This window comes from Crocodylus siamensis, chromosome 10 (genome assembly GCF_052110815.1).
Source record: "Crocodylus siamensis isolate JL-2025a chromosome 10, ASM5211081v1, whole genome shotgun sequence".
Lineage (NCBI taxonomy): Eukaryota > Metazoa > Chordata > Crocodylia > Crocodylidae > Crocodylus > Crocodylus siamensis.
The window spans coordinates 7,340,517-7,356,448 of NC_143404.1; the positions used below are offsets into that span (position 1 = coordinate 7,340,517).

At 42.6% G+C, this 15,932-nt stretch overlaps 1 protein-coding gene across 2 annotated transcripts in view; it reads right to left on the reverse strand.

Annotated features, from left to right (window-relative positions):
- Positions 1 to 15,932, reverse strand: part of SPOCK1 (SPARC (osteonectin), cwcv and kazal like domains proteoglycan 1) — a 503,870-nt gene that overhangs the window by 105,587 nt on the left and 382,351 nt on the right. For both annotated transcript variants that reach the window (XM_090064911.1, XM_090064910.1), the window contains exon 6: positions 2,892 to 3,006. In XM_090064911.1, the coding sequence (XP_089921037.1) occupies positions 2,892 to 3,006 (115 nt within the window). The remainder of the gene's footprint in view (positions 1 to 2,891; positions 3,007 to 15,932) is intronic.

The following is a 15,932-nucleotide window of genomic DNA, read 5'->3' on the forward strand; positions in this document are numbered from 1 at the left end:
TTAAATCGCCTGGAGAGCCACGTGTATCAGCATCCCCGTGCTGAAAAAATGGGTGTGGGGGCACTTTAAATAAAGCTCATTGAATGACCTTTAGTTAAGGCATTGATGCCACCATTTTTCAGAGCAGGGACGCTGATACACGTGATGCTGGAGTGCAGTAATGATCACATTCCAGCAGACTTGATTAATCTGTAACAGCGCGTCGGAGCAGCCTCTTTGCATGTTGCCCAGGAGGCGCCCAGGAGTTTATAAACACATGGCCAGATTCTGCCCCCATTTTGCTTATCGAATGCACAACGAAGGTCTGTGTATTGAGTGGCTGCAGAATCAGGAACCTCGGACAGTAAAGACCAGCAGTGTAGGCAGCTATGACTGGCAAGGCACCACCTAGAGTGTCGTCTCTACTAGCTAATTTTCAGAGCTCATGTCAGCTTAAGAGGAAAGCATCTGTTTAACCTCTCACCCAAAGATATCGTGATCTAGTAGCAGCTGTCACAGAGTACTGTATAATCTTTCATTCAAATTATGATGCCAGTGGTGACTCTCATGGAGAATTCTGCCTGTGTCTTTAGCTGGAGCAAATTTTTCATGTCCCTTCAGGACCTGTTTTTTTGCGAATGTACAAAGGGCATGCTTACAATACTAAACAACTGCTCAGCAAATTACATAAGACTGGGCAGGGTCAAAAGCTGGCCTATGCAGAAAACATGACTTCAGCACTTATGCCCACAAACCAATGGGTGTTGACACAGCAAAATTTAGCATTTACACACAAATATCTTGCCTGAACCAGGCTTAACCAGAGAGCCAGAAGACGCCCTTTGTTCTTACCACTATCTCCAATTCACCAGTTCAAATGCAGGAGCACCATGAAGCTCAAATTTGCCATCAGGAAGCACCATCCAGGAAAGCAGTTGCACTGGGTTACCCAATCCCAAAAGATAATGCTTTGCATGGTGCAGTTAAAAAAAAAAAGGAGTCAAAACAAGAGCCTGGGCTTCAGAATATGTCCATCCTGTCAACTTGGATTGATCAAGATAAGGGTTATTAGAATTTTTTGGTTGTTTGAATGAAATTGAAAGCCTAAAATGTCACTGACGATTTATTAATTTGATACTACATTTGATAAGGGCAACAAAGAGGTCATATAGGGAGCAGATTATGAAAAGAAAAGTATGTGGGTGGGTGTGTCTGAGTGAGAGTGAAATTGTGAATAGACAATTTATCATGAAAAGATACCAACCGCCTTGTAAAGTAATATTAAAGCCATACACAATATTACAGACCCTTGCTATCGAAACTTCTTCCTCTAAGTTTGATCATCTAAGTCATATTGATGACTTCCAGAAGAGGGAACAATGCTAGACTGTCAAAATCCTAGCTAGAGAATGTTGCTTCTCTGTTCTAGATGGAAAATAAATCTTTCTAGATCATTTCATTTTTATTTTACAATATTGAAAGAATGTCGACACATTAAAAAACCCTTCACAAATAGGAATTTTATTAAGGAGTGCAATTCCAGTGAAATGACACCAGTTTTATGTGACAAATTCTATAGTGTTTGGAAACAAAACTCCCACTGACTTCAAACAGGGTCAGCCTGGGTAAGAGAAAATACTTTAGGATCTGATTGTCTGGCATTTTTCTTGAGGAAATGTTGGGGTGGAATGGATATAGTGAGGATACATCTTGGTGATATATAGTGGGCATGTCTACATGAGAAGCTAACTGCACAGAAGCCTAATAATACTGCACGTCACACCATAAACAGTGCTAATACGCTACTGCACAGTATTATTAGGCTCCTGTGCAGTAGTGTGCAGTAATTTAGTACTTGAACTTAATGCACACTAACTGTGGTGCATTAATGAACGTGTAGACATGCCCACTGAGATCTAATACTACCAGGTCTCATGCATATAAACCCACCAAAGCCAAGCTGCTCTATATCACACGAGCTCTTGTTGTGAGAAGCATGGAAGCTCTAATGCTGGTCCTGCTGTGGCCACTTCTCAGTGGTTTTTCAGAGGTGTGGTATGAATAGAGCATCAAGAGTCCAAAATCTAGTATCTACCATACAGGTGCATGAACCACGTCTGGGTTCCTTGTTAGCGATCACAGCAAAGGCACTATGGGTTAGAGAGACCTTATCTAGACTATGCATTGGCCCCTTCCTGTTCCACAGTTACAAAGATGGTTTCAAATTCTTTTTGCAAGTGCAACTTTCCTTCATACTAGGTCGTTTCTAGGTGGCTCAGGATTGTTACCATGGGTAAATAGAGGGCTTAATTAGCTCGTGCGGATCCCTTCAAACCTACATACAGATCTCACATAAGCAGTCAGAGGAGAGGAGATTCTTCCTGGTTTTTTATCTATGGGCATTCAGTATCAGTCTTTTATTCTACTGGAATATCATCCGCCAAACTTCAAATGCTTGCTTCCACATTCAATACTTCATACCTCTTTTCTGAATATATCAATATAACTCACTCAGCAACTAGTACTGCTAGGAAGGGAGATTGTCTTTAGAAAGCAATAGTCTCACATAGTTTATCATTTTTATATCTTCAAATAAGATTGGCCAATGTTTTAACTTAATATTTTTAGTATTTTCACTCAACAATAAGATCGGCTACAGCACAATTCCCCAACAGTAGCCACAATGTGGGTGTTAGTTTTACTGCAGCTAAGATTTTTGAAGGTTCACTTAGAAAGCAACTTAGAATTTGTAGTGATTATTCATGAACTAGTAAACTAACTAACTTCCTTAACACTCCCTCAAACAAGAACTTTGTCCAAAATGCTTCAGATAAGCAAACTTCTTTCCTGAGATTTCCAGAAAGCCAAGAAATAAACAGAAAATCAGAAAATCAGACAATGGCTGAACTCACCTGCCTTCTCAGCCTTGTGCTTTGGACGGTCCTGTCCTGGAAGGCACGGGCAGGGCCCCTCACATCGTGCTGAGATAGTTTTGCCAGAAGTACATGCGTGGAACTCCAGCTTGCACTGTAATTGCAAGAAAGAAAGAACGGGCATTCAGCACTTCAAAGGAAGCATATAGCCTCTGAAGCCAATAGATAAAGTCCTGCAGTATGGAGACTTCACTGCTCCTATGAGGGAGTTTTAGTAATTCATTTTACATTTCATGAAAATTACTGCAGATTCCCTTACTTGTTGTTTAAAATTACTATCCACAAACACTGAGTAACCATCCAGCCTGTAACCCAACCCAGAAATGGAATAACTTTATTAGACAAGCAAGTCTTAAATATCATAAAGTACTTTTCTCTATTCCCTTCAAAACTTCCCTGGAAACTTGCACTGATGGGGTTATAGGTTGTCTTTGGCTAGGGACAGAAATTACACATGAACTGGTATAAGTGATCAGAAACCAGTTCAAATCTGTAACACAACAGAAGTTCAGTGCACGTAAACCACTTTTAAAATGGCCACAACTGGTTTAAGATAAACCTGGATGATACAGTGTCAGACTTACCTGATTTAGCTTTGATCGATTCATTTAACTTCTGTCCCAGATCCCCTCCAGATTCAAGTTAACTCACAGTCTGCCAGCATCCCAGGATGCTTTGCACTTCCTCTGCAAGCCCCCCTTTGCGGGTGGGCGGGCTAGTGCCAGTGTTCCCTCTAAGCTGTGTGTCGTGCACGGCCATGCAGGCGCACCTGGCTGCATGGCATGAGTGCACCAGCACGGCTAGGCAGTTAGAGGGAACGCTGGTTAGTGCTCCCTGCCCTCCGCTCCCCGCCCCCTGCCCCCACACTTCTGACCTGGGCTACTGCAGGCATGTGGCCGCATTTCTGGAATCAAAAGTGAATGTCTGTTCACTTGCTTAGTGGTTCAATCTATGCAGCTTAGATGAACTTGGAAAGACAGAACCAGTTCAGCCTCAGGCTTTTTGGCTATCTGCATTTAGCCTTTAAGGTCAAAATTCAACTTCTTTAGGGCAAGGAGACTTGTTCAAGATTTGGCATTAAGTGGGGGAAGATGGAGAAATTATTGTTCCAAAAAATAGATGCGCCCTTGCTCTATCATAATAATGAAAATAGTCCAATTCTTGCTTTTGGGGCCATTAAAAGAGTAATAGGGCAGGGGTTGTATTGTATTTTACTCCATGAACACATACTATATTTCATGAGTGATTTCCTTCTAAGAGAGTGTCTTTACTATTGTCCTCCCTCTGTAGTTTTTTTTTTTTTTGAGGATATGTTGAGCATGGCATCAGGAAGAAGTGTCCTGTCACACGCACAATATACCTCACTGGGAGGAGGTATGAGGAAAAGGCCTCAAATTTATCAGACAGCACTACTGCTGGAGGGAAGGGCGGGGGGGGGGTGTTGATTACTTTATTATAGTTACAAATAAGCAACTTTGGAAAGCAGAAATTAACCAGCTTGGAGCACTGTTTCACTCAGAAATCGAAATGCTAAACTCAGCCACTTTCCTCGAGCAATTTTACCGGAATAGGAGCTGTAAGATTTCACGCAGGGGGAGGTTTTGCCTCTGGGTCACCAGTGTCTGCATCTCCATCTTCCAAGCTGTGCAGGCTGTAAACAGTGTCACAGAGGCAAAACCTCTCTCGTACATTTGGATTTTATTTCAGAACTCGTCTCCTTTTAAAAGGCAGACCTATCTGCAGAGACATGCTATGGTTTGAAATGTGTAGACATATCAAAAGGCTTAAGGATGTGACACCATAAGGCAGTAACACTAACCAGTCAGAATGCAGTGGCCCACTGTAGCTCCTGGAGCTACCCCCATTGAACAAAATGACAGCACATTCGTCTAATATTTTGGTACAATGAAAGCAGAGAGAATGAAACAGGATGTTATTGCAAGATAAATGCCTCCTCCTTTGAAAGTACTGTAATGTCTTGGCTTTGCCTCTGTTTATTTTGGTTAAAAGAGCTCAGCTTTGCCTAGGCTTTAATCTAGCAGCAGGAGACCATTATCCTGCAACTGCATCCTATTCTGTTGACATTATCTCCCTGGCCCATTCTGAACGTCAATGCGTCCTGGTGGTTGTGCGCCCTGTGTGATGTTCTACCCTTCTGATTTAGAAAATGCACGGACACACACAGGCAGGCGGCTTAGCTCAGCTTGCGGTTTCCTCTGCCGGGTTTGCGAATGACTGTGGGAACTGGATGTGCCTATTTTTCATCTTTACAAAAAAGACGTAAACACAATTGCTTTATCTCAGACGTTTCTCCAGAATACACAACAACGAAGCTAGCAGCCTAGCGGGAAAAGGAAGAGTCCTTGATTCAATTTCCTTGTCTCCCATCTTCAAGATGCTACTGAGAATACAGTAATAAATCTTTCCTCTGCAGCTGGGGTTGATGATTTAATCCATTACAAAACATCAATTAATTACATATTTTATTATGTATAATAAATGTAAATGATGTGTCTTAGCATTAGCAATTATAATTCAAGTACTTATTTATCCTTAAGATGCTGAGACCCATTTCAAACCCATTATCTCACTTAGTTAAAGAAAGAAAGATAGCTTCATTTAGGGAAACTTTTGTGGGGTTGTCTTACCCACCAGCAGAAATGGCAACCCAGCATCTTAATGAGCAAACCGCAGGTGGATTAAAATAGGGAAGGTCTATAATAGAAACGTACTCAGTAAGGATAAGGCAGCTGCTGGTGAAGTCCCCAATCCTGCAAACACTTAAACATGTGAGTAACTTCCTTGCATGATTAGCTATTCTTGTACAAAGTTACCTACCTGCATGATGGGGTAGGTGGAGGGAAGAGGGGAAATGTAAGAATTGCTATATTCTAAATACAGAAAAGAGTCAAGTAGCTGAACTAACTGGGACCAGAACAGGATCGTAAATTCAGCGTTCAGTTAATATAACACAATATAACTCATTTAGATGCATAATGTACACAAACACAAACAGTTTGTGTCCTTCTAGTCACCAAGCTTTCACTACTACCACATATCACACGGCTGGCGACATGTCCTGCATTTGGGTAATGACGTTTGGATAACTGACTCTCTCTGACATTCAGCTAGAATGGTACCAGTTACAGCATGGGGCTTTGCAGTACAGGGCTCTGCCAGTCCTTTTACACATTTTCATCTTTCTCAAGAAAACCATGGAAACATTTTATTTGCCTTGAGTTTTCCTTTTGTCTTACTTGGATCACTGCCTTATTCTTCATCTAGAAGCAGCTACCTTTTAAGGGCGCTACCTATATCGAAATGGGTGGAGTGCACAGATAGACTGGTCAGACAGGACCTCACATGGAGAAAAAATACAGTCTACAATTGCCCTACTACTGCGTCTCAAGCACCTACTCTGGACATGTTCAAGAAGCGTTTGGATGATCATCCTGCTGGGGTCACTGGACCCCAGCTGACTTCCTGTCCCTCGGGCAGGGTGCTGGACCTGATGGTCTTGCAAGGTCCCTTCCTGCCCTAATGTCTACGAAATCCATGAAATCAAATCCAGGAGTACCTCATGGAGATATCTCAAACTTCCCCAAACTTGAGAGCCTGCATCATTATTTTACTGCTCTTTGTTGTGATTCTCCTTTGGTACCACATACCGGTTGTACACGATACACTGCGTTTCCTTTTAACTTTGTGTATGAAGCTACAGTTGTCTAGAACGATCCCCAAGGCCCAGAGAACTGCTCTTTTACTGCAGATGGGATCGGCTCTGTTATTTCTTGCTAAACGTGTGTAGATATCAACAAAGCACACAAGGGGGAAAAATGGTAAAACTTATTCATGGGAAGTTCATCAGTTAATTTATTCAACTCAGAAGTGGGAAATTATTACAGAGAGTATTTTGGTTCAAGTGTTCCTGTGAGAATCCTCTACCCGACTTGCGTGATGATTCCATTTTTATTGTCAGCAAACTTAAAGCCACGTGTTTTGCATAAGCACTCATATTTTAGGGGGAAAACAATCAAATGGCTGCATACAATTTATTCTTACCTATTATATACTTTGCTACATTAGCCTAAATTCTTGCTTGTAGGCCTCTGTCTCCTGCCTCCTACCAGAAGAAACCATCCAATATGTTCTTTCAAGCAAACAAAGTGTCCCTGTTTCTCAGCTTTGGGCTCTTGAAGGCCAGATTCTGATCTCTCTGACACCCTTGTAACATCACTGAAGAGGTACTCTGATCTCATTTTGCACTGTTGTATCTCTGATTAGCTCATCTGACTGCTGGCATTAATCTTGATTTATCTGAAGTAAAGGAGATCTGAACCGAACTCCTCAAGTCAGAAAGGGTATGGGTATATTACCACCTTGCTGATCCCTTGGAAACTTTACCTTATTTGCCTTGTGAGTTGAAATGCAGGTTCTGAATGAGAGGAGATGAATGCCAAGATGCTTTGGGTGAAAGCAGACAGAGCGAATGCAGTAAACAGAGCAAACGACCATGAAGTCACTCCTTTAAAATACTGGTGCTGACTTTGAATGTGATGTTACATTTTATAGGTGCCTATTTACATGTCATTATAAAAAGCTGAGCGCTGAATCCTGCTAGACGAGGTGTGTTAAAACTCTGCAGTTTGGCAGCGTTCAAGCTAAGCACACACCGAGTGTTCGTGTAACACCCTTCACCTTCTTTCTTTCCTGCAGAGAATTACTTCACCGTTGCCTTTGTTTTACGGAAAATCTTTTGTTCACTCCCAATGCGTCTCTTCTAAACTCCAGATATACATAACAAAAGCTCATTATTTTCTGCCTTATCTTTTGCTTACTACCTGCCACAGGCAGAAACTAAAACTTTTGAAAATTACAGCATGCATATATATTTTAATCCAAGGTTTCTTTATATCAATATTTTTTTGCCTTCCGTATCTGTCTGAAAAGATAATTACAATCCGCTGAAATTCAGACACCCCTTCGAGAAAGGGTTGTTTGTTTCCATGCATTTAAGCAATGTCTGCTGTTGCTGCTATAGCTATGGTCCTATCAGTATTTCCATCAGAAACCCCTATCTCCTAATGTCTCGCTTACTGAAGAAAAAAAAGAGTCATTATATGTTACGCTGAAAATACGGTGACTCGGCCCAAAGGCCATGTACTTTCTTTTCTTCTTAAACTGGCCTGGTAGAAAATAGTTCTTTTTTTTTATTTGGGAAAAAAATATTATTTGTTGAGATGAGGTCCCCTCTTCTATCTCCATCTGACACAGACATTGGAATAATATACTTTACCTGAGAGTCTGCAAGCTTTTAGGATTCAGGCCCTGGTTCTGCAAAAAACCCACTGACTACACATGCATAAGTGTTTGCAGACTTCAGTGGAGTTAAAGCTGATTTCTGTACATCAGCTCAAGGAAGAGCAGAATATGGCCCAGATGCCTTCTGCTGACCACTGATGTTGCACTGTCCTCCCCATCTGTCTGTCTCCACTTATCATCTCTTTTCTCATACTTAAATAGCAAGAGCTTTGGGGCAAAGTCTGCCTTTTTCTCTTGCATTTGTACTTCACTCAGCACCCCTGGATTCTGGGGTGTTAATGCAATAGGAAAAGGAACAGGGAGGTTGGTAAAAAAGCCATTTCTTTTTTATATAAAGATGGCTGCCCCAGACACGCATGATAATTTACCCTGCCAAAATGATCATATAAAGGATTTGTCACAATCAAGTCACTGATTAAGAGCTCCATTCTCCTAATCAGTGTACACAGGCCCCATTAATATTAATACGAGCTAAACATGTGTATCAGTGGTAGAATAGCCCCCTAATTACCACAAGCAATCTATTGGGTAAATATGTATTTAGCCATTTTTTAAATGTGTCTTATTCGCGGTTTTGAAGGAGATGTTACAGCTAGCTGGGTCAGAAATCCTGTTTGTTTTAGGGGCTGTGTATAGATTGACAGGGAGGGCCATTATTATGTGCCAAGTCAACAAATACCCATTCTAAAAAGTCTCTCTTGCTCCATATTTCTGCAACGGACTGGGGATTCATAACCTACTAGAAAGAGAGACCAGGTTTCTAAGAGGCCCTTATTAAAACAGCCTGAACACTTACTTTATACAGCTGAGTATAATGACTCCCAGGTAGTTCAGTTACCAGTAGCAATGAATACAGGGCAGAGGAGATGTCAGTGCAGGCTGTACACGTCTGCCAGAGCTTTGGGTTGCTGGCAGATGCTGAAGTCCCGACCGCTGTATCTTCACTGATATTATTACCCAGCAGCAACCACACCTTCAGCTGTGGCACACACATATGGTAAGAGGCAAAGGCAGATCTGTTTCCATATGTCAGGTCTGTTTCCATATATTTCCCGCAGAAGGACTGTGTATTTATCTTACAAGCTGGTAAGTGGATTGACATAAAGCAATAGGTTTATAGTTAAATGCTATCCTGCTGGTAAGAAATAAGTGAAGGAGAAGAAACTGTAGACTTAAGAAGACTTAAGACTCCACTGAATTTCCCAAGTGGAGTAATTTTTGAAGAAGCAGTAAAGCTACCGCTGGCAGTCATGTTGAACTGTTTCAATGTTCCAGTGGCAGAGCTGGAAACCAAGGAGATAATCATGTACTACTGGAAAACTGCTCAGCTGAACAGAGCAAAATCAGCTCATTTTGGCTCCTCCGGACAGATCATCCAAGTAAAAAATTCTGATTTAATACAAAATAAATTGCCCTGAGAAACAGCTAGATATCAGGTCACTCAGTGTGAAAGAGGAGTGTTAAAACATATAGTTAATTGTATCAGTCTGAAGACAGGGCATGTAAAGGAACAGCCAGGATGCATCAGTCTAAAGGAGCTTAGAAGACCCAGGGTACTTCTAGACGAGCGTGCACATGTGGTACGTGGTGCTGAAGAGCCATCTGTGGCACCATACACAGCACACGTAGGCATTTCCCATGCTCCTAATTTGCAGTGGGGGGGAGGGGGGGGAAGGGAGGCTGACACTGGGAGATCCCGTTGCCAAAAAACCCATGCTAGAAAAAAGCAGGGTGGTGCACATGACAGCAGCATGTGCCACCTGAAATTTGAGCCTGGCTGGCCGTCAGTCAGGCTCCCTGCTCCCGGAGGCCCCCAGGAGCCTAGGTAAGGCTGCCATGTGCCGGCCCCAGCCTACCCTACCCAACCCCACCTGGGGCAGCTTGCTGTATGCCAGAGCACGTGTGCAAGTACAGTCCTGGGGACGAGTAGCAGTGCCGCTGCTACTTGTCCCTGGGGAAATGCACATGCGTGCTCACGTGGGCGTGCCCCCAGAGCCCACTGTAAGCCTTATGAATGCAGTGTGAAAATACACACTCATGCACTACTCCCAAAACAGACCAGTGCTTTAAGTTACCACACTGCAGCCTGATGCATGGTAGATGAACAAAGTGTTTTATTAACAATGGGAGGATCTGTTCTTGACAACATGTAAGTCTTGTCTTCACACTGACCAGGTCAGAATACACCTTCTTCCTGGTGAAGATACATCCTTCTGGTTAAGTTTTGCCCCCCCTGAAATGAATGGGGGTCCTGACAGGTCTAGAACATTGCACCTAAATGGCAAATACAGTTATTGCTTCCATGAGTTGTCCTATTGCTTTCATTCATAGTATGTGCTACTCTGCTTGGTAATGCTTTCAAGAAATAGTCCATCAGCAGAGCTATTTTAAAACAAACTTATCCTATTCTCCCAATTGCATAATGCTTCTTACATGCACAATGAACCTGCAGGAGTAACGCTTCCTGGTTGCAAATGTCTAACAGATTCCTTTCTGCGGGATCCACGTAATAACCCCTTCAGCAAGCTGCATATGTGAGTTCTCACCTATTAATACATTTAACTTCCACACTCCCAAAAGAGTAATTACTTTAACTCACCTCACTATTGCACTTAGTTTCCTTCCTTTAAATATTTTCTTTAAATTGCTTTTGCTCCTATCAAACCTCTCTCTATTTTTAACTATTCATAATTAGAAGCTGACAGTTCCCAGCTAATCGTGTTATTCAAAGTTGAAGCAGGCTGCTTATAATTCCTGTCTAAAGTAACACTGTCTTAGCATTAATAAAAGGAAAATCACAGCAACATGCCTGAGTAGAAAACAATTGATGCTGCCTGATATCCACTGCCATGTAATTGAGATACACTCCCATGCGATTGCCACTTACCAATCAAAATGAGAACAATGATTTGTCATTTTTACTTGTTTCAAATGACTAAAGGAAATCTAATTTCTCTCATGGAGACAAGGCATCGGATAATGTGAAGATAATCAAGGAGTAACGATCTGTGGCTCGGCACGCATTCCAAAGCTCCAACCATCAGCGAAATGACTGCGCCCATACGACATAGGGAAGGCATGCCATGACCTTCAGCTTCCACCAATGCAGGGAAGTATTTGATTCAGATTTGGCCAATTCAGAGGTCAGTGATTCGACTCAGAGGTTCAGATCACTGTCCCGAATTCGTTCAGCCGAATTGGCTTCAGAAGATTTGGCGCTGATTCAGAGAGGTTTACTGATTTGGATCAGCTGGGGAGAGGCAGGAACAGCCAGGCAGGTACAGGTTCTCGCGCAGCTCCTCCGGGTGTACCTGCTTCTCCCCGGGTAGGGGGAGCTGTGGGAGAAACCTCCATGGCTGCCCTGCCTGGCCCCACCCCTGCCCAGTCCCAGCACTTTAAAAAATAAAAAAAAAAGCCCCACACTCACCGGCTGCAGCAACAGTGATCAGGGCCTCTGGGCACTCATAACAGAGCCCCCCCCACACAGCACAGGGCAGTGGGGGGCAGCAGGGATTGCCTCCCCGCTTGGGAGCTGCCCCATGGCAGGGTAAAGTGGGGCCCAGCATAGTAGAAACCCTGCTTCCAGAGCTGCTGTGGCTGCATCCTGCAGCCCCTGTCCTTCTCCCCAAGTAACAAGCCCCTCCCACCCCGGCTGGGTGGCTTGTCCCAGCCCCAGCCCCAATCCCTCCCTACCCCCGCCCCCAACCCCAACAGATTTACCAGCTGGAGGTATCTGTGTCAGCTGGCTGTTTAGTATATCTACAAAGCCGCTAAATCTACAAATCTACCTTTTCCAAAGCTTTTCTGAATCTATTCAGAGCTTTTAATCGGTCTCCCGATTCGACTGAGATTTTGAGATTCACCCCGAATTGGGCCGAATCTCCTCCGAATTGAATCAGCTACTGAAGCTTCATGCAGCCCTAGCTGGTACCTCTTCAGGATTTTGTCAGACCCATCACCATGGCATCTGAGTATCTACAGTACTTCACATACAAATCTCCCCTCCCCACTGTAGCTCAGGAGACCTGTGTAATCCCTGAAGGATTCTTCAATTAGGAATATTGCTTCTAAAGAGACCTGGAGAAGTTTCATAGGTCTGGATACTTGTACATTGCTGTGATGGATTTGGAGTTGCTTCCATGTGCACAGTATACTTGTCTGATAAACAGTGAGGGTGCACATCCTGCACGCCTGGGGTGTTGGGGGATGTCACAGGTCAGTGCTTGATGAAGCACTGACTCTGAGCACACAAATAAGTTTTTGTGATGTAAACAAGGGTGGGGGCTTATAGCGTGTCAGCTGTAAGCTGACCATTGCTTGCCCTTGTTCCACTGAAGGGGAGCTGGCATTTGCCCTGGGGCAGGAAGGTACACAAAGGCAGTTACCTTGGAGTGCCAGCCTCATTTACCTTGCAAATAGTAATGAACCAAACAAAAAGGAGTTTTAGGATTTTAGGATTACTGTTGGTTGGCAGTGAGAACCTGGAAGAAGAGCCAGAGTGACCACAAACGGATTCACTTTAAATTAAAAGGAAGGATAAAGAAAAACAGGTCTACATCTAAGGTTTGCTATTTCCAAAGGCCAGACTTTGAAAAATTAAAGGAACTAATGAATGCAATCAACTGGACTGAAGAGCACAGGGACTCTAGCATTGGAGAAGGCTTGCATTTTCTTTCAATTAAAGATGCAAAGACTGCCTGCAACTGAAGCAAGAGTAAAAAACTTGTAAAGAATCATGCACTGCACCCATCTAACAACTTCAGAAGTGGGGATCAGTAGTCAGCAGAAAGCATGTCAAGCATGGCATCAGTAAATTGGTCAGTGAAGAAAGCTGCCTTGGAGGTCAGAAACATAGGGATCAAGTGAAAATTGCTAAAAGTCAAGTTGAGTTATCCTTGCAAAGAGCCTTAAAATACATAGTAAAAGGTGCTTTAGCCATAAAAATAAAAGGAGAAGAGGAAAAAAGTAAGGCTGCTGTGCAGTGAGAATGGGGTTGAGATTAAAGATAGCCTACATAAGGCCCCAAACCTAGATGAATAGCCTCAGTTTTCAATAAAGACAAGGAAGTTGAATACAGCAACAAAAGCATAATGGAGGGTATCAACATGGAAATGAGCACATCCAAGGTGAAAACAGAAATGTGCTCAAGCCAAGGGGACTGGATAACTACCATCTCTGGATTCTGAAAGAAGTGGTAGATGAAACTGCAAGGACTTGTAATGAATCTATCAAATCAGGGGTAGTATTCTATGCCTAGAGAACAGCAAACATAGTGCATATATTGAAAAAAAAGTGGGATAAAGTGAAAAGAATCTACATGCAATAGTATTCCAGATTTTGAAACAAATTTTGAACTAAAGAATAATTTAGAACAGTGGTTTTCAACCTTGTTTCATTTGTGAACCCCTTTGGAAATTTCAAATGGAGGTGCAGGTCCCTTTGAATTGTAAGTGTGGGTATTCTCATACTTTTGATTGATCATAGTCGTCTTTCATGGATCTCAGACATAGTCTGTGGACCCCCCGTGGTCTGTGGACCACACTTTGAAAACCGCTGCTCTGCAAGATGGAAGTTAGTGGACACTGGGACAAAAGTGAGCAATATGAGTTTACCAACGATAGACTGTACAGGACTAAGCTCACATCTCTCTCTGCTCACTGAATTTTTAGGCAGGAAAAATGTGATAGCTATAATCTACCAAGACTTCAATAAAGCATTTAATGAGGTGCCACAAAAGAAATTATTTACTATGTGGAAGAAAGCATGAATACTAGAACTGTCACGCGAGTCAAGAACTGGCAAAAGGGAAATGACAAATGGGTTGACAACAGGGGAATACTGCCCAGGATGGAGGTTGTGTGTGGATGTCCTCGAGAATCAGCCTTGTGCCTGATTTTATTTAATATTTTCAGCAGTGACACTAGCACAAAAATTAGTCAAGACTATTTTGTGGGGGAAGAAACCCAAAGATTAGACCATTCGCTGCCGCAAGTACAAAGACTCCCACCTTTTCAGTCAGGTAAGTTGTGCCATAACCACGAACAAGCTGTCGGGAGAAGGTCCAGATTGTGGTGTTAAAAATATAGGCAGTCAGGATACACTCATAGCTGCACAGAAAAGTTCAGTTAGTTTTCCACTTCCTGTGAAGGGCAGTCCTGTGGGTAGCCAGACCTTCACCCAACATTTCTGCATCTTCACTGCTGTGCTCAACTCTTTCCTGAACAAGCAAAGCAAACATGGCAGTCAATGACCTACAAGAAAAGGTTGATCTACAAGTCAGAAGACAGTAGGGCGCCCTTGTGGTATGGGAAGGCATTCAAATTTATGACTTTAACCCTGGAAGCTGTACCAGCAGATAGGTTTACATTGCTTGAAATGTCCTGATCCCATGTCACTCTTTGTCAGTTTTTAAACGGAGTTATAGCTCTGCCATACCTGCCAAGCTAGCATGAGATTTGAAGGTTTTTCTCTTTTCACACTTCTTCACCAGTAATAAAATGCAGCAGGTCAACTTGGCCCTCAGTAATACCTTGGGGCGATCTCATTCCTCTCAAATTATGTCTGTCCAAGCCTCCTAGCTTACAGAGGGTTTGCTCAGATGTCACTGAGGGCATCATTTGGCACTCAGAGTCTTTTATTTTACTTGAAAAATAAAGAATACATTAGACTTTCAGAACCCAGAGGAGTTTGCAACGAAAAAGATGCTTTTTTTTGTTGTTTGTAATTGGAGCAAATGTGATAGGGAACTCATATAAAAATGGCACTCGGAGTTCCATATTTCCTGCTGAGTAGCATCAAAATATAAAAGCGGAGACTGTACTTTTAATCAACTTCTCAGAATTTGTAAAGAATAAAGCAAAGCAAAAACCAAACCTAAATGCATCAATTGTGGGGAAAGACAAACACCCAGAGAAACAAAACAGTTGGCAGTTATTAGTGAAGATGCTCGGAGAATATATTTTGGAACTTAGCAACCAATAAAGACTAAGCTGACTTCAGCTTTGAAGTTAAAGCTTGTAGCATTGTTTCTGATTTCTAAAAAAAGGACAATAGCAACAAACAAACAAAACTGAAGAGGGGAAAAAACAGCCAACCCCGTTCTGGGCCTGGTTTCAAGGCTCACTGAATGGACTTGCTTGAAAAATGCCCATATAAATAAGTTGCGTTAGTCTGTTTGCTCAAAAATCATAAAACTGCAGCTAATCCTTTTGCAGTGTTGCTCAGTTTTGGCCTTTTAATAAATCTGCCTTAAATGAAAGATGAACCCAGGCAGCAAAACACCTCTTTGGATGTTTTCAATGGTTCAAATATGCCATTTGCCAGGACAAGCTCCAGTGGTAAACTGAATATATAGAAACTTGGAAAATAACAATCATCCTCCATAGGCTGTATTTAGAGGCAGGCAGTTGGCATCGTCAGGAATTGACTTATGCCGATGACGATAACGTTCAGACAACCTGAACCCCAGGCACGAGGGAAGGCGCTCCAGACTGCAAGTCTCCTATGAGATGCAGATGGGTCTTTTCCTTTAATGCATTGAGGGCCTATATCAAATTATCAGGAAGCTGCATCTGCTTAAGTAAATCAGTGCAGTTTCTCAAGTGTTGAAACAAGCCATTTAACTCCTTCTTTGGGGAGTCTGATCTTCAGAATTTGTGCCTCGTAGATATGACTCATAATATGCACGGTAGTCGTGAT